This window comes from Zonotrichia albicollis, chromosome 18 (genome assembly GCF_047830755.1).
Source record: "Zonotrichia albicollis isolate bZonAlb1 chromosome 18, bZonAlb1.hap1, whole genome shotgun sequence".
Taxonomy (NCBI): Eukaryota; Metazoa; Chordata; class Aves; order Passeriformes; family Passerellidae; genus Zonotrichia; species Zonotrichia albicollis.
The window spans coordinates 2,491,056-2,510,561 of record NC_133836.1 but is presented as its reverse complement, the minus strand read 5'-3'; the positions used below and the strand labels follow the sequence as shown (position 1 = coordinate 2,510,561).

Sequence of the window (19,506 nt, the reverse complement as noted above, 5' to 3'; positions counted from 1 at the left end):
CTCAGCTGCACTCTCCCTTTCCTGCACAAGGTTATCCAAGCTCTGCAGCCACCACAAAGGGAAGGGATCAAGAAACAATTAAAAAAGGGAATTTCTTCCCTGATCTGTTATTCTGATTTCTGTTTTGCATCACTACTGAAGTGACAGATCTCACAGAAAATTACATCAGGTCTTTTCTGCCCTCTGACTCATATTCCTAAATAACTCTGCTTGACTCATTTCTCCTAACTTGGCTGATATCTAAGATTTTCCTCTCTAAAAAAAAAGCTTTCTGCCTTCAGCCTTTCCAGGGGATTCTGAACATTCCCACTAGCTAATTGCAGGAAATGAGCAGAAAAGCAAAGGGGTTGTACCTGACAGACAGCCCACCTCCCTCCCTGCCCTGATTACAACCTGTGCAATCTGCTGTGAGCAAACCCATCCTGTAGCAGCTCCACACAAAATGGACTCGTGGTATCCAGTCACTAAAAACACAGCCAACAGATTTACCATGAATAATTAAAACAATTTGCAATTTGATGTTCTTCATCCATTTAAAACTGTGTTTCTGTTGCTACAGAAAAAGCCCCATTAGGGTTGAAAATCATGAACAGAACTGCAGCAGGACTGAAGGGAGCCACAAGGGGACAGGACACCAAGAGATATGCTATTTTATTTAAAATCAGAACACAGTAGATAACAGAAAGACTTATAATGCAAACAACTCCACTGTATGTTCACAACTTGCTCAGCACACAAAGCTGCCCCTTGCTGAGGCAGCGCAGGGTCACACAGAGGAACTGCTCAGGCACAGGAGACTCTGCCCCCTCTGAGCTCCAGGGCAGCTCCAGGGCAGGGCACAGGAATTGCTGCTCTGAGCTCTGCATCTCCACAGAATTGCTGCTCTGAGCTCTGCATCTGCACAGGAATTGCTGCTCTGAGCTCTCCATCTCCACAGGAATGGCTGCTCTGAGCTCCAGGGCACTCCAGGGGAGGGCACAGGAACTGCTGCTCTGAGCTCTGCATCTCCACAGGAATTGCTGCTCTGAGCTCTGCATCTCCAAGATTCCAGTTTGGAGCGCAGAGCGGTCCCAGGAGAGGCGGAGGCCGTGGAGTTGGGGACGGGGACCTCGAGCAGGCCGGGTCCCTGCCAGGGCAGCTCCCGTTCCCTCCAGCAGCACAGGGGGACCTGCCTGGATCAGCTGTGCTGGAACAAAGCCCTGCACCTGCTTTGGGAGCAGCCCTGAGGGCAGGGAGAGCCCCGGAGCCAGAACTGCAGTCCCGGTCCCAGTCCCAGCTCAGGACTGGCACCAACAGTGCTGCCCAAAGAGAGCATTCCCAATGCTACCAACACTCTGAAGCCCTGTTACACGTCTTAGTTAAAGGATTTTTCTCCACTCCAATTGCTTTGGGGAAGTTTATGCTATTTGTAGCAGACATCAAAAATCCTTTTTATATATATATACTTTTAATTTTTTTTTGGCAAGCATCGTGAGCCACCCCCTCTCAAGTCTCAGCTTGCCTATGGCATTTTAATCTCACTATCTTATAAACAGTGCAAATTAGTACAATTCTAAACATCCTAGCCAGAGCAGAATTAATTTATTAGCTATAACAGAACAGGAGAAGCTGTTGAAGGGCAACAGGTTGAAAGCACTGACACAGCTCTTGCCAGGTTAGTGTTTCATCAAGTTTGTTGCTGAAAGGATTGAACAGCTTTCCACAGTCATTCTCCTTTACCCTTGAACATCACCAGCAGTCAAGTAAATATTTACAGTTTGTGTGCACACACACACAGAATTAATGGCAAAACGTTTTCCATGAGCAGCTGGACTTCAGTTATGAGCTTGCAATAACTGAAACATCACATTAGTTACATCAGCTATGTTCAAACTCACCCATCAGTGAAGGCAACTGGAAGCTTACAAAGAGCAGAAAGAGCTGTTTTCTCTGAAGTATGAGGGTCAGTTTTTGTAAAAGTCAGTGCTCTCAAGAGCCCTTCAATTAGAGTTAAGCAATGGCCATTCAAATGATAAAAATGCTAATATCCTAGAATTACAATCACAAGTAGTGATCCTAAGGCACATCAGCCACATGCATATGCAATAATGCATTGTTTTGCTCCCAGACAAAAAAATTGCATTAGCTTTGTCTGTATTTAGTGTGCACAAGAGGTTGTTTTTAGATAAAGTATCCCTGAAAGGTCATTGTTATCACAAAAGTTACCAAAAGACAGAAGATTTAACAAGTAGTAAAAATATTTCTGGACTACTAATACCAATAAAGTCTGATACATAAAATGCAGTGCAAATTCACCATACACTTATCCATCACCCCCATCACTTCTGAGGACTTCCAACCCTCAGAAAAAAAGTTGGCACCTGATAAGTGTAAAATATACCTGGTTGTTTTCATGAGATCTCAGTAAAACTGAACTGGGAGTGTTTTAGAGTTTTGTGTAGCAGGCTCAAAGTATGAATTTCTGCACCCTGGTAGCCCCCACCCACTTTAATTCTTTCTAGGACACATTTCTACACAGACTCAAGTTTAGCATCCAGATAGAACAGCTGCCACCCAAATACCAGCACTAACAGCACAGCAAAGTTACTTAGAAACGAGTCATAATTAACCATGCTTATACAAAGCTTCAGTGAGAAAATAATACCAAGAAAAGATATCACACTATTAAAAAAAACCCAAAAAAACAACCACATCCTGTACCATCACTAGATTACAGAAAAAACGCACTTGGCAAACAAATCCAATGCACATTGCTTCACAAAATCCCCCATCTATAAAAACTTGCCAGACTTCCACTGGGGAGTTGGTTCAGATGCCAGTAACACTGCCCAGCCTTTGGCTGCACAAGGCAGAACAAACGGCCACGGTCAGACTTTCAGAATGGAGAGCTTCCTGTTATGAGCTTAATTTCAGATTAGTATTTGCTCAGCACCACACTCCAGAGGAAATGATTAAGGGACAATCCAGGTCTTACATAAAGAAAAAAAAATAGATATTCTGTTCTGACTGATGTTTGTAGTACAAACTCCCAAACAATGTGGTGCATTCCAGCACAATGATACCAAAATAACTGAAATAACCAGGGGCTTTGACAGATTGGTAACAAACCCACAGACACATTCTGTGCAAACAACAGGGGTTAAAATCTGCCTCCCCCAGAGCTGGATTAAAGCACCAGCATGTGTCTGCACCTCAGGCTTCAAGAGTCACATCAGGAGTGAAATCGGAGCTGCCCTAAAAAGCCTCTCCCGTCCAGTGGCAGAAGTCAAGAACAGATTCTGTAGGATGCAAAAAGCCACCATGGACTTCAAAAGGCTTTTCCTTTTTGCCTAGTTGCAGAGAAACATTAACTGCAAATTCCAGATAGATACACATGCCCCAAACTGAAAACTAAACGAAATGGGAAAGTTAAGAGTAGTTCTGCCAAGTGAGAGACAGAGTTAAGGGATAAAATGAAATTGTGGAAATTCAAGTGGGCAATTACATGTGAAAATCCAGTATTTGATTAAGAAAATACCCTGCCTAGATTCCTGGAATCACATGGTAGCAAAAGCTAAGCACCTGTGTAAAAAAAAAATCATTTCTGTATCCAAGGTGTGGAAAAGGAGAGAAAAACCAACCATTAGAAAGAGTCTTAATAGGCAAGGAAATAAAACTGCCTGGTAAAGTGTCTATAAAACCCTAAACTGGCTCTACAAACAGTTTAGTTTCATTTCAAGGGACCAGGACTTTGAGGGTATTGAGCTCTTTAGTGTGGGAGCAGTGCCTACTTTGATTACACACTGTCTAAGGTAACAACTGAAATGCAGAAATGAAACTCTTGTCCTTGTCCTTGTCCCTGCTGTGCCAGGAGCTCCAGCCCAGCGAGCTCTGCAAGCCCCGTGCCCCTGGCTGGGGAGGGGCTGGGGGTCTGTGCACAGCCCTGCCCAGCAGGCAGGGACCAGATATGGCTGCCACCACCCCAACAAGTGACACAATTCCTCAGAGGGACAACCAGCTGGGAGCCACACATCCCTCCAGCCGCCAGGGAACACATCCGAACACAGGAGGATGCTGATCTGCCATCACTGAGGAATTCAGAGCGTGGCTCTGTTTGTAGCTCAGCAAATCCACTGCCAGTGCCTTCCCAACTCGATGGATTTACACAATTTAGACCTCGTCACCTTCCTGGGAAAACCTTGTCACCACTGACCTTTGCAAACAAACATCACATTTAGCAAAGCAATTGCAAACCTCTGTGCCACAGCTCGGCCTTTGTGCTCCAATTGTGCAAAGAACAGAGGCTCCCATTGCCCACAGCAAGTCTCTGATGGGGGAAAAGGAAATATAAGCACCAATACCAGAGTCAGGCGCACCCAAACATTTACTGGAGGATGAAGCCAGGATGTGGAGGAAGGCGAGGCGGTCTCTGGGGCAGCGGTGGAGGATAGGGCGGCACCAGCGGGGCCGGGCAGCCCGGCGGGGGCAGCTGGCTCGGGGGCTGGGCGGCGCCGGGCCGCGGCGGCAGGGGCGGGTACGGAGCCGCTGCCGGGCCCGCCAAGGGCGCGGGGAAGCGTCCGGAGGGCGGCGGGGGCGGGATCCGCCGCGGCACCACGGCCGGAGGAGGGCTCGCATCCCGGTAGGGATCGCCGGGGGCCGCGGAGGGCTCGGCCGCCCTCGGCTGCGCCGGAGGCTGAGCCTGAGCGAGTCTCTGTCCCTTCAGCACCATCTCCTGCAGCTTCTCGATCTTCACCCGGCGCAGGTGAGCCAGCTTCCTCTTGCTCTGGTACTCGTCGATGAAGGAATCCAGCGGGATTTCACCGTCAAGGAACCTTTCTGCCATATTCTGTCAAATACAGAACATTCTCTTAGGGAACAGCCTACTGCAACGGAATCTAAATGGCTCACATCCCAAAATAGCAGCATTTTGCCTGTGATTTTCCAGCTGGCATATGGAAGATGACTGGCATACTGAAGGATTCTGGGCAGAACTTTGAGTTACTGATTACTCAGAAGCACTGAGAGTTAAATATCACTTTTGCATAAATTGATACTGAAGTAACAGCAATAAAAACATCTGAATGTCGGTCTGAGCGTTCCCCTGATCACCAGGGATGGGAACAAACCAGGTGCAGCAGCTTCCCAGATTGGCAGCCAGGCTGAATTACAGCTCAGTGCACAAACACTGGCACTCTGGGAGACTCAGCACTGAGATTATTGCCAAGTCAGGCTCAACACTCACCCTTACCTGTGGCTTTGGGAAAATGATGTTTAATAACTGAGAGCTGAACAAACATAAAATCACTAAATTCAGCTTGTCCTGGGAATGTCTTTTTACAATCACAACTCAAGGCTTTAATAAGCACATTTTTGCCTCCTGATTAATTACAGAAAATGCCTGCATGCAAATCTGCAAACAAATCCAAGCACTCCCATTATTGTGAAGTCACACCACCCTTCAGGCACTTGTGTGTGACCCCTGGCCCCTGCACAGACACACTGAGACCACAGTGGGAAATTTCACCAGCAGCACTGCAGGAAAAGCAGCACAGGCACAGGTTGCTTTTTTTTATTAGGCCACTAATTGACATTTATTATGAAGTAATACACGTACCAGGCAAACCCCATTGAAAAAAAGATTCCACATGATTTAAACTCTACAAGTCTGAAGGCAAAGCCAAGGAACTGAGAGGGTTTGCCTAAAAAGAGGAGCACTTTCTGTCTTGAACTTCAAAGATGTTAAGAGTAGGAAATTAGATAAAAATCAGATAAAAAAAGAAATAAAATTAGATAAAATTCAGATAAAAAAGAAATAAAATTAGATAAAAATCAGATAAAAAAGAAATAAAATTAGATAAAAATCAGATAAAAGAAATAAAATTAGATAAAAATCAGATAAAAAAGAAATAAAATTAGATAAAATTCAGATAAAAAAGAAATAAAATTAGATAAGATTCAGATAAAAGAAATAAAATTAGATAAAAATCAGATAAAAAAGAAATAAAATTAGATAAAATTCAGATAAAAGAAATAAAATTAGATAAGATTCAGATAAAAAAGAAATAAAATTAGATAAAAATCAGATAAAAGAAATAAAATTAGATAAAAATCAGATAAAAAAGAAATAAAATTAGATAAAAATTCAGATAAAAGAAATAAAATTAGATAAAAATCAGATAAAAAAGAAATAAAATTATATAAGATTCAGATAAAAGAAATAAAATTAGATAAAAATCAGATAAAAAAGAAATAAAATTAGATAAAAATCAGATGAAAAAGAAATAAAATTAGATAAAATTCAGATAAAAGAAATAAAATTAGATAAAATTCAGATAAAAGAAATAAAATTAGATAAAAATCAGATAAAAAAGAAATAAAATTAGATAAAAATCAGATAAAAAAATAAAATTACTGGAATGCAATAGCTGCTCCCTGAGGTTCAGAGCAGAGACAAGTCCTCATTCTTTAAGCTGTCAGCTGCTCAGCTCAGCCATGGAAGGTTCTGGCCATGGGGGCAGGGGCAGAGTTGGGGAGCTGTGTCATTACCTCTGTGTCCTCCTCAATCTTGGCGCCCTCGGTCTGCAGCAGGGCCAGCAGGGTCTCCAGGGAAGCGTTGCTGGATTGTCTGTCTGCAAAGGGACAGAAGGACACAGAGTGACAGCGGGCTCCAGGTGAGCTGGAAGCTCACAGCACCTCCAGGGCACACCTGCACCAGCAGCAGGGTCACGCACAGTCAGAAATACGGTAACAACTCAGGAATAGTGTCAGAGTGCTAAGAGCTGGAATTTAATTCCAATTATATATTTATCATATTGAAAACACTTCAGCAACTGCAGTATCAGATGTACAATATAATTCAGTAGGAAAGTTAAATGTAATATTCCATTTGATTTATAAAGAGTTACTAAAAATTCAAAGTGTTCTGCTCTTTAGCAGAGTAACTGAAGTTGGTAATTTAGAGAAGAGTGGGTCAAGAACAGGTAGGTAACAGGAGGAACCCACGGTATCTGTTACTGGGTGTGACAGTCACTTAATAAATCATCACAAGTGTGATCTATTTCAGCACTACACAGGAATGACATTTCACTTTGTACCCTAATTCACACAGCTAAAAATGAGACACCAAAACCCAAACAACAAACAGGCAACAGATTTACATCACTTAAAAAACCAGCAAATCATAATTGCCAGCAGCCACTGTTACCTAGTTTTGTTTTCTTTATCTGGTATGCCTCAAAAAGAACTTGCAGCTCCTGGTATTTCTCAGTTAAATTTGATTTCAGAGACTCCAACTTTGGCTGGTACAGGAGATTTCCCTCTGCCAGGCTGCGGTTGCTGGCAAGAGTCATGTCCTTGCTGTGCTGAACATTTTGGGCCTGGATAGAAAATAAAAACAAAAACAAGAAAGTGTGTGAAATGACAGTGACATTATTAAGCAAGACAAAATGAGACTCTGAAAAGTTTTAAATAAACAACAGAAGTATGTAAGAATTATTGCTGTGGCATTGGGCCTGCAAGTGATGAACAAATGATGAAAATTGACAGATAAAGCAACAGCTCTTGAAAAACTCTGAATTCCAGCAGTGAGACACAATGGGTGCAGAAGAATATCATCCCTTATCTTGTTAATGTGTAAAAATTAAGGATGGCATCATGACTGCTCCTTCTCCAGAATATTCTTCCCCAACTGTGTTACACCAATCCTGGATTAATGCCAAAACCTTCATTTTTTTTCAGTTTAATCCTTCTGCTCAACAGTTCCCAGCCTAAAGAAAAAATGCCAATTCTCACACACCCAAGATTCAGATTCCAGCCTGCTCACACTCACACATGCACGTGAGAGCCTCGGGAGCTCTGGGAGAGCTGAGTGTTTGGAGAAGTGTTTGGAGAAGTCTGCCCTGGGTGTCACATCAGATTCACTAAAATATTCACACATCAAAAGGGAAAAAAAAATCCCAACCAAAGGATTTGATTCCAGATTCTCAGGCTGGATCAACAAGAGGAATATTCCTCCCAGGGCACCACAGACTGAGTCTATGGAGCTGCCTCCAAACCTGCAGAATTCTGGCACATTTTTGTCACCTCCTCCATCGCTCCATAGCCCCAGAAAAGGTCAGCATCCAATTCAGGTGTTTTTCCAGGCACAGCCACTGTCTCTGAGAGCAATTACTTCCTTCTGCAATATTTAAATGCTGCTTTAATTTCCTAAATTCAAAACTCAGTGTTACTTTAACACTTGTCCCCAGATATTGCTCTTCAAAACCCAAAGCTTCACTCTCACCCTGTTCTTGCCAAATCACTTAAAAACCCAACAACAACCACCAAGGATAATGCAGAGTCCTAAATTCTCATCCATCCCAATTCTACTCCAAATTGGGAAATTCAGGAATTACACTTTCAATATTGTTTTCACTCCTCAAGCCTAAAGAAGCATCCAGCACTATGCTTGTGTTCAATGTGGATCCTTTCAAAGAATAAAAACAAAGTTCCCTCCTTACCTTTGAGTCTAATGCAAAGTAATTTAAATTAAACTGGTTTCCATTTGTTTATTCTCATATAATCTGATCCAGTTAGGACTGTTGCTTTCAGAAAGCTGAAGCCTCCCTGATTTACATTTTTAAAAAAAGAATTATAAAGGGTTTAACAGCTGAATTAGTGGCACCCAACTCTTACCATGCCAGCCCCTGCCATGCCCAGCAGCCCCATCACTGCTGCCCCTGAGCTGCCAGCCAAGGAAAGCTGGGCAAAAACACTGAGGCTTCTGGTGCCTCTCTCACCTTTTTAATGAGCTCACTATTCCTCACAGCAAATTCAGAATTTGCACTGCTTGGGAGGCTGAAATTCCCCTGTCAGTCAGCAGGGAGCAGTTTAATAGAGAACTGATCTCTCCTTTAGGATGAGGAAGATGTGCATTTACCCAGGGCAGAGAAAAGCCAGTGGACACAAACCTGTAAGCCTTTAAAAAGCACAAATAGCAGGAAAATGAAGCTTTTACTAGAATCATTTATAGAAAAGAGGAGGAGGTAGAACTCCAGATAAACAGAGTAAGAAAAAGCTCCCTAAAGTCAGATGGGACTTTTGTGATGCTGTCCCTGCCTCAAGTGTCAGAATATTTCTCAACAGGACCAGGCAGAAGGAAGAAGCAGCAAATTCCTAAACTTTCATAATGATCTGCTGAAAAACCTTACTTTTAAATAATTTCAGATGTGTGGAGATGAGTAAATGCCACTATGACATGATGTATCTGACTTGTGAAAATAAGAAAAATGTGATTAACATGACCTGCCTGCCTCTAAGGCAGAGTGACATCCTGTCCTTTGCACCTGACATTTATCATTATGGACTAGACAAAGCTCCAGCAAAAGTCTTAAAAATATTTGTTGTAAACTGATTAAGGTATTTGTAATTGTACTGTTAAGTTGTAGTGCTTGAAATTACACAGGACTTAATGACTAAACTCTCTCCATATTAGAACATTTCTGAGAAGGAAATATTTTTTCTAACAGAAGTTGATCAAGAATGATAATTGACATTTAAAGATGAATTAAAATGTCACTCCTGAAGCCTTCACTTCCAGCATTGGTCTGTGACAAATTTCTTTTCACAATGCACCCTTGGAGATATGAGAAACTTGAATCTCGCCCAAAACCATGAGAAGAACCAGTTCCTCAGACACAAAGCAAACTTGGGAGTGATGTTTAATGAAGCTTAAGGAGGAGCTGGTGAAGCCCCATCCACTCGTTTCAGGACACTGAAATATTTCATGTCACTGAGAGAATTCTGAAGTCTGTGAGTTCTGTTTCACAAACAGAACAGATACAATCCCAGAGCAATGCAACCTGAATACAGCCACAATTTCTAAACCAGAATAATCTCTTCAATGATGTTAGGGTCTGTGTAAAATCCTGACAGCAACTGTTCCACTACAAACGGATGTTAATTCAAGGAATCAGAAAGCAAAGATTGTAAAGTTTGCCTAAAAATGAGTAATTTAAAACTACAAAAAAAAAAAACCAGCTGCAAAATCACCCAAGCTGGAAGGCCCAGTCCTGCATGAGCAGTGCATTAAGGTTATCAGTGCAGCACAAAGTGAGCTTTCAGCATCCATTCCATTCACAGCTCCCCACAGGGCCAAGACAAAGGCTGAGGAAGGAATAAATCCAACAAAAGGTGTTTTGTTATCACGTGTGACAAAAATGTGCATTAGCAGGGAACTGCTCCTGCACTGCTTGTTCACCTGCCCACTGCAAGTGTCAGGATAAAGGTATTGAGAGATAAAAGCCAGGAGCATGGGAGTCCAGCAGAATTCCTAACAGGACTCTTGAGGTCATGAGCACTTCAACAGGCAGGAAATGTTAATCTGAAACCAGATGAAAATACCAGTCAGAATCAGGAGACACAGTGAGACAGGACAATATTAAGGAGAAAAGGAGAATATATGAGCTTTTTCTTTTTTTTTTTTTTAACTGCTAAGCTCTCACTGTGAATTCTGAATGGGACAAATGGGGCAGCCACACTGAGCTGCTTGCAAGGGGATTTTCGTGGAACAAGGATTGCTCACTCCTGAGCAGAGCACTCAACACCAACCTGTGCTGCAAGGAAATGAAGCCATGGACACACAAAGGGTATTGAAAACACAAGTCAGGGTTTGTGCAGCACTGCAAAACTTCAGCTGCTTAAAAATGAATTTCTTTAATTGACATAATTTGAATAATTTTACTCAAGGATTTATTTAATGAGCATTTCCAAGAGCAGGCAGCAGCAACTGCTTTGGGAATTTAGAGTCTACTACTTTTATGAACTGCAGCTTTGTTTCATCCCACTTTTAAAAAGGGAAAAAAAAAAAAAGCTGGATAAAATTAAACCAGAACTAGTACTAGCTTAGCAACACTCATTCTATAAATGTTGATCCCTTACTCCAAAAGGATGGTTTGCAGCAAGGGTTATTTGTGTAAAACGTCTCTGAGCAGCGTCACCCTGGCTCATCCCAAGCTCACTCCCAGAGGGGCTGAGCAATCCTGGCTGCCCACAAAGCCCATCAGGAGCTGCTCTAATTATCAGCCTGCTCTGGCCAGCCCCACAGAGAGGAGTCTCTGGGCACCTTCGAGAAAAAGTCTCTTAAGGAGCTATAAATAAGCAGCAGCTCTGTTTTAATTCCTTTATGCACAGGACACATCCGTGGCAGTTTTAGGTTTCTCCAGCATCTGCCATTCCCACATCCTCTTTCACTTACACAGACTTGTAAACGAAGAAGAAAATGTGCAGTCCCACTGTGGATGTATAAAGATGCACGTTTGGAGTGTCAGATGAACCCCTGGAACAGGAGCTGGCAGGTGCAGAGCAGGAGAAGAGACTTCTTTTACAGAAGATTTAGGAGTGCTTTTCATCAAGGGCTGCTGAATAATAATACACCCCTTAACAACATCTGTTCTGTAATAAATATTAAAACATACTGCAAAGTAATTAGATTGGCTAAATTTAGCTCTTCTGATTACTTGAAAATGACAAAATGAAGCTTAGAAGGTAAGCTGCAGTTCCTAGACATCTCTTGCAGAGGGAGGACACAGCACTGCAATTTGCACCCATCACACACAGACAGGTCACTCATTTGGTGCTCAGCTAGAAGAGAAAAATCTGTACTTGTCACCAAGTCTAATTCCTAACTTTGCAACTAAATTTCATGTTTGGCCAACAAGAACATGACCACTTGCACAATGTGGTTTTAGGACAGGAGGAGGAATCCAAGAAATCTGGGCACGAATGCACAGAGTTGAACTTGGACTTTCTGCCCTGCAGGATCCGTTCAATCAGCTTCTGAGAAAAGGACTGTGCTCAAAAAATTCCTTCTGTGCTTGCCAGTGTACTCTGAAATGCTGGAATGAGAAGAAGGCAATACATTTCTGACTTCTTGATTTCACATAATTAAGGTATTGAAAAGCAAACAATTTTTGGCCATGGAAAGTAACACAAGACTGCACTGCTACAGAAGTGATGCTCCAGGAGACAAAAAGAAAATTCACTTTCACAGGGAAATTCATCAAATCATCACCAGTGTCAGGTCACAAATTCTCTCATCTGAGCTTTTTAGGGTTATCTGACTGAGACTGACTTTTATAAACAAATTACTTTTATGAGCCTGCCACGGCAGGAGGTTTGGAACTAAATGATCTTCCAGGTCCCCTCCATCCCAATCCCGTGACTGCTGTTTAATGAAGATGGATGCTGTGAATGCCCTGCAGAGACCAACCTGAGAGATGACAAAAAAAGCCCTCCCCAGTGTGAGAAGGCTGGGAGCAGCAGACAAGCAGCTTCCTTCCTTTTTCTGGCAGAGCAGAGTTGGTTGTTCAGGCTCAGACAGGAAAAGCAGCAGCTCAGCTCTGCTGCCACAGCGTCACACACCTGGGGACACTGCAGGACATGGTGCCAGCACATCACCCCTGGGCACACACACACACACACACACCCACCCACAGATCTGCTCAAATGCCACACAGGACACATCCCCTCCAAGGCTGTGAGTGCCTATTTTTAGCTGTCAGCAAGAAAGCCGAGTGGTTTCTCCAAATCCTCCTCCTCCTCTGTGAACAACACATTGGGGTTTGAGCTGGGTTTGAGCTGGGTTTCCCTTGCAACAAGGAGAACAAAGGGGTTTTTTTCAATTGTGGAATAATCAGCTTTAACCAACTTTGCCACTGAAAATACAAGTGACCTCAGAGAAGTGACTCGAGAATCGTGATTTAAATGGAATGTCACAGTGAAATCAGGAATGCAAGGACTTTGGAACAACCCCTGGATACACACGGACTGACAGCACTGAGGTCACCGTGGTGCCTCCTCAATGCTCAGGATTTCCTTCTCTCCTCTTCCTGCCACACACTCCCAGTGAAAACCCAGGTCTCACATGCAACAAACAATTCAGTGAAGGCAAAAACAGGAGGAGGAAGGAATATTCAAGCATGGCCAATTCCCTCCAAGATGGGTAAACACATTTCCAGCTGAACAGACTCCAGTAAAAGCCTCCACATCCAATAAAAGAGGATTACAGCAGCACAGCCCTGTTTCCACACAGCCCGAGCACCTCCAAACCTGGCCACGCTTCCCAAACACCACAAAATAAATATTCCCTCGGGCCCACAGAATTCACTCTGCAATTTAAAAGCCTTAAGATGCCAACGAGAGAGGAAAACCTGAGGGTCAATATGGGCTGGTTGTGTATACTGAGGAATGATTTTTTCTACTGAGGTCATGAGGTTTTCTGCCACTTCTGACCTACAGTCTTAAGTTCACACTGAGAAATAAATTATAATAAAGAGCCCATGTTCCTTGTCAGGAGTCACTCTGGAAGCAGCAGCAGCTCCACCGTTCACATCCTCACCAAGTTAAGCCCATTATAACCTGCTGGGTTTCCTTAAATAGGTTTTGTTCAGCAGGGTGCTCCTGCCCCCAGCAAGCCAAGAGCTCTCTGCATGTTCTACTTTCCACAGCACCGCCTGCTCCTTCCAAGTTCTCAAAATATAGGCTGGCACAAAAAGTTGTTATGGCGGCCCCACTCTCAGAAATCTATTGGCACAAAGTTCAAAATCTGAATTGTTGCATAACACAGCAAATAAATTCCCCAGGACACCTCATCAATACAACAAATAACACAGCAAATAAATTCCCCAGGACACCTCATCAATACAACAAATAACACAGCAAATAAATTCCCCAGGACACCTCATCAGCTCAGCCCCAGCCTGCAGTGGGCCTGTCCATGGGCAATACTCTGATAATTTGGCTCGGTGTGATCCAGAACAATTTTCTGGATCACAGAACAATCCTCAGAAGCATTAAAAGGGCCAGAATCTTAGTTTGAGAGAACACAATTGTAATTGATTTTACTTTATAAACTTAAGCTTCTTTCTCAAGAACACGTTGCCACTGTTTTTCTTCTGCTGAGGCTTTTGTCCTCTAATTTAAGACAACAAAAAAAAACCCAATAAATACAGGACCCAGAGAAGCAGAGTACATTTTTTTCTTTTCAAGTTTTCATACATATAGTTTCATCTTATTTGCTCTTATCTGACTAAGAGTAAGATTCTTTCAGGGACATCTGTGGCCAAATAAACCCAGAACAGTCTCATATCTGAACTGTAGCACCCAGTGTCCACTGGCACATAGAGAAACATAAAGACAAGCACAGCCAGAGGAAGAAAACAGGCTCCTGTTTTGTTTTAAGAATCACAGATCCAAAAGCAGGACTTGGAGCCTGATGCACTGACAAAGACACTTCAAATAGGCAAAACAAGCAGCAGAGAAGGCTGACAGCCCTGGCTGCGCCCAGCATACCAACCGAGGCACACAGAAATCTCTTTCACATTGTTTTCAATTCACCCTGGCAAAATCCTTCCCCACGGCCGAGGCGCAGAACGAGCGCTGTGCGAACGGAAAAGCTGATCCCACCTCCGGGCCGTCACTGTCTCCTAATTCAGCGCTTGGATTCATTGAATTTCGCGTTTCCAGCCCGCCGAGCCCTCACCCCTCGCAGGGCACCCAGCGGGCACCGATCCCCGCCGCGGGCCGGCGAACAAAGGCCGGGAGGGCCGGGCCGGGACAGCGGGGCCGGGGGCGGCAGAGCAGGGGGAGCGAGGACGGGACCGGCAGCGCTCCCCGCAGCCCCGGGGGCTCCTCACGCACCGACAGCTCCGCGGCGGGGCCGGGACCGCCCGGCGGCTCCGGGGAGCGGCGAGTCCCGAGCCCCCCAGCACCGAGCGGCACCGGGCACCCGGCGGGCTGAGGGGGCGGCCCGAGGAGAGGCCGCGGCCGGGGAGTGCGAGGCAGCCCCTCACCTCTTCCATCTCGCGGGCCATGTCCTGGAGCTGCTCCTCGTCGTCCAGCAGCGCGCTGAGCTCCTGCAGGCTCAGCGCCTCCAGGCGCCGCGCGTCCAGCGCCATCCCGGCCCCGCCGCCGTTCCCGCCCCGGCCCCGCACCGGAAGTGCCGCCGCGCTCTCGCCCCGGCCCGGCGGGCACCGCCCTCAGCGCCCCCTGCCGGGGGGGCGTGCCGGGGCGTACCACGGGGGCTGCGCGGCGGGAGGGGGGCGCTGCTGGACCGAACCAAAGGGGCCTGGGGAGGGGGGCCGCGGTGCCTGAGCGGGCCCGGGCTGAGGGGAGCCCCTGTGAGCGGGTGAAGCCCCTGTGAGGGGAGCCCCTGTGAGCGGGTGAAGCCCCTGTGAGGGGTCCGTGAGGGGAGCCCCTGTGAACGGGTGAAGCCCCTGTGAGGGGAGCCTCTGTGCGCAGTGAAGCTCCTGTGAGGGGGTGAAGCCCCTCCGTGGGCACAGCGCCGGGCAGAGCCCCGCACAGAGCGAGCTTTGTGCGCTGCGCTCACGTGAGGCGCTCGGAGTCCCGAGGGATCGGTCACTGAGGTTGGAAAAGACCTCTGAGATCATCGAGTGCAGCTTGTGACCGATCACCTCCTTCTCCACCACACCGCAGCCATGAGTGCTACGTCCAGTCGTTCCTTACACAGTTCCTGGCGTGGGGACTCCTGGGCAGCCCTTTCCACAGCCCTTTCTCCAGGCTGAGCCCCCTCACAGCTCCCTCAGCCCCTCCTGGGGCTCCAGCCCCTTCTCAGCTCCTTTCCCTTCCCTGTACACGCTCCTCAATTCATCCATGGAAGCCCCTGAATTCCTGAGCCCTCAGGACTTCAGGTATGTCCCCAGAGATGTGACTTTGGGACACTCAGAGGTTGGGCAGGTCCCTGGATGGCTCAGACCGTGCCCTGTGTCCTGCTGGACGGAGCTGGGCTCCCAGAGAGCCTTCCCAGCCCCACCAGCACACACTCGTGGCCTCCTTTGTTTAAAATTCCCCAGCTGTAAATTCGGAAGGAAAATCAGTTAGATTTAACTTGCATTTCCTTATCCAGGCTGGAACTTGGCTGGAGTAAATCTCAAAAGAGTGATTGCATTATTTTTCTCAAACCTAGGCTGAATACTTATTTAGGTTAAAAATAGCTAAAAATCATATCTGGCCAAGCTTTGGTGCTAGGCCATTCATCCGTCTTAAACTCTTTCTTCTTCAACAGTAAAGGTCAATAAATAATCTGTCAAAGATCTGTTTCATGGTAAATTTAAATACTTTTGAAATGCAATGTAGTAAAAACTACGTCAATTAAACCACCATATATTTTGTTCTTCTGATTTTTATCAGTCATGTCACCAGCACTGGAGTAGGCAGTGTGTGGTAACCCTTAGGAGCAGCAGCTCCCCAATTACTGCTGCTGTTAGCAGAGCTGATAAAGACAATTATGCCTGGAAACAATTAATTGTGTTAAAAGAGCCTCAGTTATATGCATCACTTGGCATGCAGCACCTTCCTGGCCTGCTTTTGTCCCTGTGTGGGTGTGGGTGTGTGTATTATTTCCGTGTGTGTAACTGGAGAGAGAGCCAAAAGGAGCCAGGAGCCAAGGGAACAGGAGAGGGAATGGCCACGTGGTCCAAGTCCTTTGGAGTTGATATTTTTAATCTAACTGGGAAGAATTAAAAAAAAAAAAAAATCCATACAGTGACCGAATACAATTCTGATGCAATGAAGTTGCAGTCATACTCAGGAAGTGACCCAGCAGCTCCTGGCAGGACACTGTGATGACGAGACAGCTTTATCTTTATGCTTGTTCTTTTGTCCTATAACTAAACTCAGCTCCGCACACCTCCCACCTTCCAAAAGCCCTCTTTGTCATTGTTATCCACAGGGAATAAGGAGCAGCAAGGTGACCCAGCCCTGCTGGCAGCCCGGTGCAGATCCAAGGTGCGCTCTTGGGGAGGCGAGGCCGCGGTGTTTGCGCAGGAGGGAGCTGAGCCCAGGGTGGGGAGAAGGTGTTCAGTGACACAGGAATGTCCCAGCAGCACAGCTCTCACCAGCCCAGTGCACCTGCCCGCTGCAGGGATGTGCTGTGTGCCAGGTGAGTCAGCAGCCGTGCCCTGGGCACTGGCAGGGCTTTGCACAGTCACACAGCCCTGCCTTGCTGTTTAAATCCAGCAGATAGTCACCCTGCCAACACCATTCCTGTGTTTGCACAGGCCCAGCAGACAGGGTTACAGCCACGGGTTAAACCCGCTGGAAATCTGCTCATGCAAACACACGTACACGGATACACACATGCAAACAGAGGAATTAGCTGAGGGATTAGGAAAAGCCCTTTCTTCCCAAGAACGTTGCTAATTTGAACTTCATACCATAACTAAATAAATGGTTGGAGGGGGGAGTGTGGTTCAGAAGAGTCTGACTCAGCTTCATGTTGCAAATCTAGTTCTACCACTGCCTTGCTGTGTGATCCTGAGTGGAGTTCTCAGGTTCCCTCAACCATGGTGCCTTTTGCTGAAAAAAGGAGATAATAAGAACTGCTCAGTCACAGGTGAGAACATAACTAATTTGTGCTCAAGTACAACATACATTGAATATTGCTTCTCCCTGGGGGGTAATTTGGGTTCTGGTGATGGTGGAGAGGAGCCTGCATTAAACATCTGGGTTGTTTTTGAGTACTTTAGTCAGCACCTGCATGTAATTGAGCTCTCCAGTTGTCCAGAAACGCAGCTGAGGCTGAGACACAAGATAGAAGTCAACTGCTTATGTGTAATTGTATTTTCTATTTGGACAGGTAGGAGGGTGCCTTCCCGTTCTGCAGCCTTCATGGAAGATAAAGGTTTTGTGACAGCACATCACTGGGATAGGATATGAAGGATTGCAGATAAACCAGGATTTTGGGCTACAGGGTTTATCAAATATTGCAGTGCTGCAGGCTGGGATTTATCATCGCCCCAGGCTTGGTTCCTATTTGCCTTTGCTGAAATCCTTTTGAAGGGTGACAGCATTCAAGTACATTAGAACTGTAAGCAGGCAAAGTACAGAAGTCAGGATTTCTTATTACAGGAGAAATGGAATAAAAAATTTTTGAAGATTACAGGGGAAACCATGTCAGGGTGAATAAGAAGTCAAGCTCCAATCTTGAAGAGAACTGGCATCCAGACTAGTTTAAATAAGATGTTAGGTATTTTTTTCTATTTAAACTTGATCTTGAATTTCCTCCTGGTACCTCATATCCTTTTACGGTCAGTAGCACTGGCCTCATGCATATTTATTAGATTTTGACATATTTTGCAAGTCACCTTCACATCTTATTTTCTTTTCCTGGACAAACAGGTTGGTTATGTACACATTGAATTTGCAAATCTCATCTCGGTGTACATTAACCCCTATTAGTCTGGTTGCTTAATGTGCAGATAAGTTTTGGGGCTTATTTGCACTTTAACTTCCTTCTGTATAAAGCACGGCCCATACTTCTGTTTAGTTTTCACAACCCAGATTCCTTCACAAATGGAAATGACCTGCATATCCAGCACCCTGGCAGAGAATCAGCCCTTCTGTTTGAGGGATCAGTGCCCCTGCTGTGTGAGAAAGAGCAGGAGTTGGGTGTTTGTAAGGTGCTCCTTCCTTTCAGGGAGCTGCAGGTGTCAGAAAAGCAGCAGGTTTATTTACCTGCACTTATTTTCTTTGCCTTAAGCTCACAGTGAAGCTGGAATAGAAGAGGCAGATTTTATTTTTCCTCCCCAGACTAAACCACATCTCTGAACCCGAGCTAGAAGCACTTTCTATTTGCTTGTGGCACTTCCAGAGCTGCTGAAGGCCTAGAAAGTGCAGCCACCGGAACACACACAGCTGGTTTTTGAGGCAGAGGTTGGTGAGGCAGGAGACAAGTTGTTGGAATAAACACAGCTGTGTTTTTTCCATCACTGCCTGCTCATTTTCTGGGTCAGTCAGCCACAGACCCTGGCTGTGCAGAGGCACAGGGTAAATCCCTGTCCCTGGGGAAGCTCTGGGACTGTAGGATCCACTCTCAGATTTCACCTTGCATGGGGTTCACTGTTGTTTGAATCAAATAAAGCTGTGGTTGTACCTATTACAGGGAATGGTTAGAGCTTATTAATAGTGAGGCAAACAACCTGCCATGGGATATACAGTCAATTTGCAATCAGTTGTGATTTCAAATGCTTAATTGCTTACAGTTCTGCCAGGACAGTCTTCAGTGCCCCCAGGTTAAGGTTTCAGATGAACCCCTCCGAGTTCCCTGTGAGGAATTTCCCCTTTGAAGAAAAGGAACTTTTTATCTCCATCACTCTATCAGAGAAGCTCTGAAACTGATTCTGTTCACGTTCCCAGCTCTGGGCAAAGCCACAGCCACACAATTCTACAGTCCAGGGTTTCAGAGGGAACAGTGGCCTTGTTTCCAGGAGAACAGCCTGAAACACAGACTGGCCCCAGGCAGCCAGGCCCGAGGGACTGGGCAGGAAGCAGCTCCTGTTCCAGCACTGGAGCAGTTCCCACTGCTGCTCTGGGTGAAGCACAGCTTTACTGCCAGGCTGAGCCTGCCTAATGGGCACAGCTGACCCTGATTTTCACTTCAAAAAGAAGCTGTAGTTGGAATGATTTAGAAAGGCAGGATTTTCTATGCAGTCCCAGGGTTGGTGCAGGCAAAAAGATCTGCATTAGATTAAT

The 19,506-nt window shown here is 45.5% G+C and overlaps 1 protein-coding gene across 1 annotated transcript; it reads right to left on the bottom strand.

Annotated features, from left to right (window-relative positions):
* Positions 1-634: 634 nt before the first annotated feature.
* VPS37B (VPS37B subunit of ESCRT-I) lies at positions 635-15,025 on the bottom strand. Its single transcript, XM_074554083.1, has 4 exons — positions 14,808-15,025; positions 7,184-7,355; positions 6,526-6,608; positions 635-4,825 (listed from the first exon to the last, which is right to left on the bottom strand). The coding sequence occupies exons 1-4, from the start codon at positions 14,910-14,912 to the stop codon at positions 4,364-4,366; spliced, it is 822 nt and encodes a 273-aa protein (XP_074410184.1). The 5' UTR covers positions 14,913-15,025; the 3' UTR covers positions 635-4,363.
* Positions 15,026-19,506: the final 4,481 nt, after the last annotated feature.

Bases quoted from the DNA above. Each gene is read 5' to 3' on its own strand.
- VPS37B (XM_074554083.1), bottom strand. From the start codon at position 14,912: ATGGCGCTGGACGCGCGGCGCCTGGAGGCGCTGAGCCTGCAGGAGCTC. The intron at 7,356-14,807 runs GTGAGGGGCTGC...TTTTCTATCCAG, and splicing joins TGGCCCGCGAGATGGAAGAG to GCCCAAAATGTTCAGCACAG. The intron at 6,609-7,183 runs GTAACAGTGGCT...GTCCCTTTGCAG, and splicing joins GATAAAGAAAACAAAACTAG to ACAGACAATCCAGCAACGCT.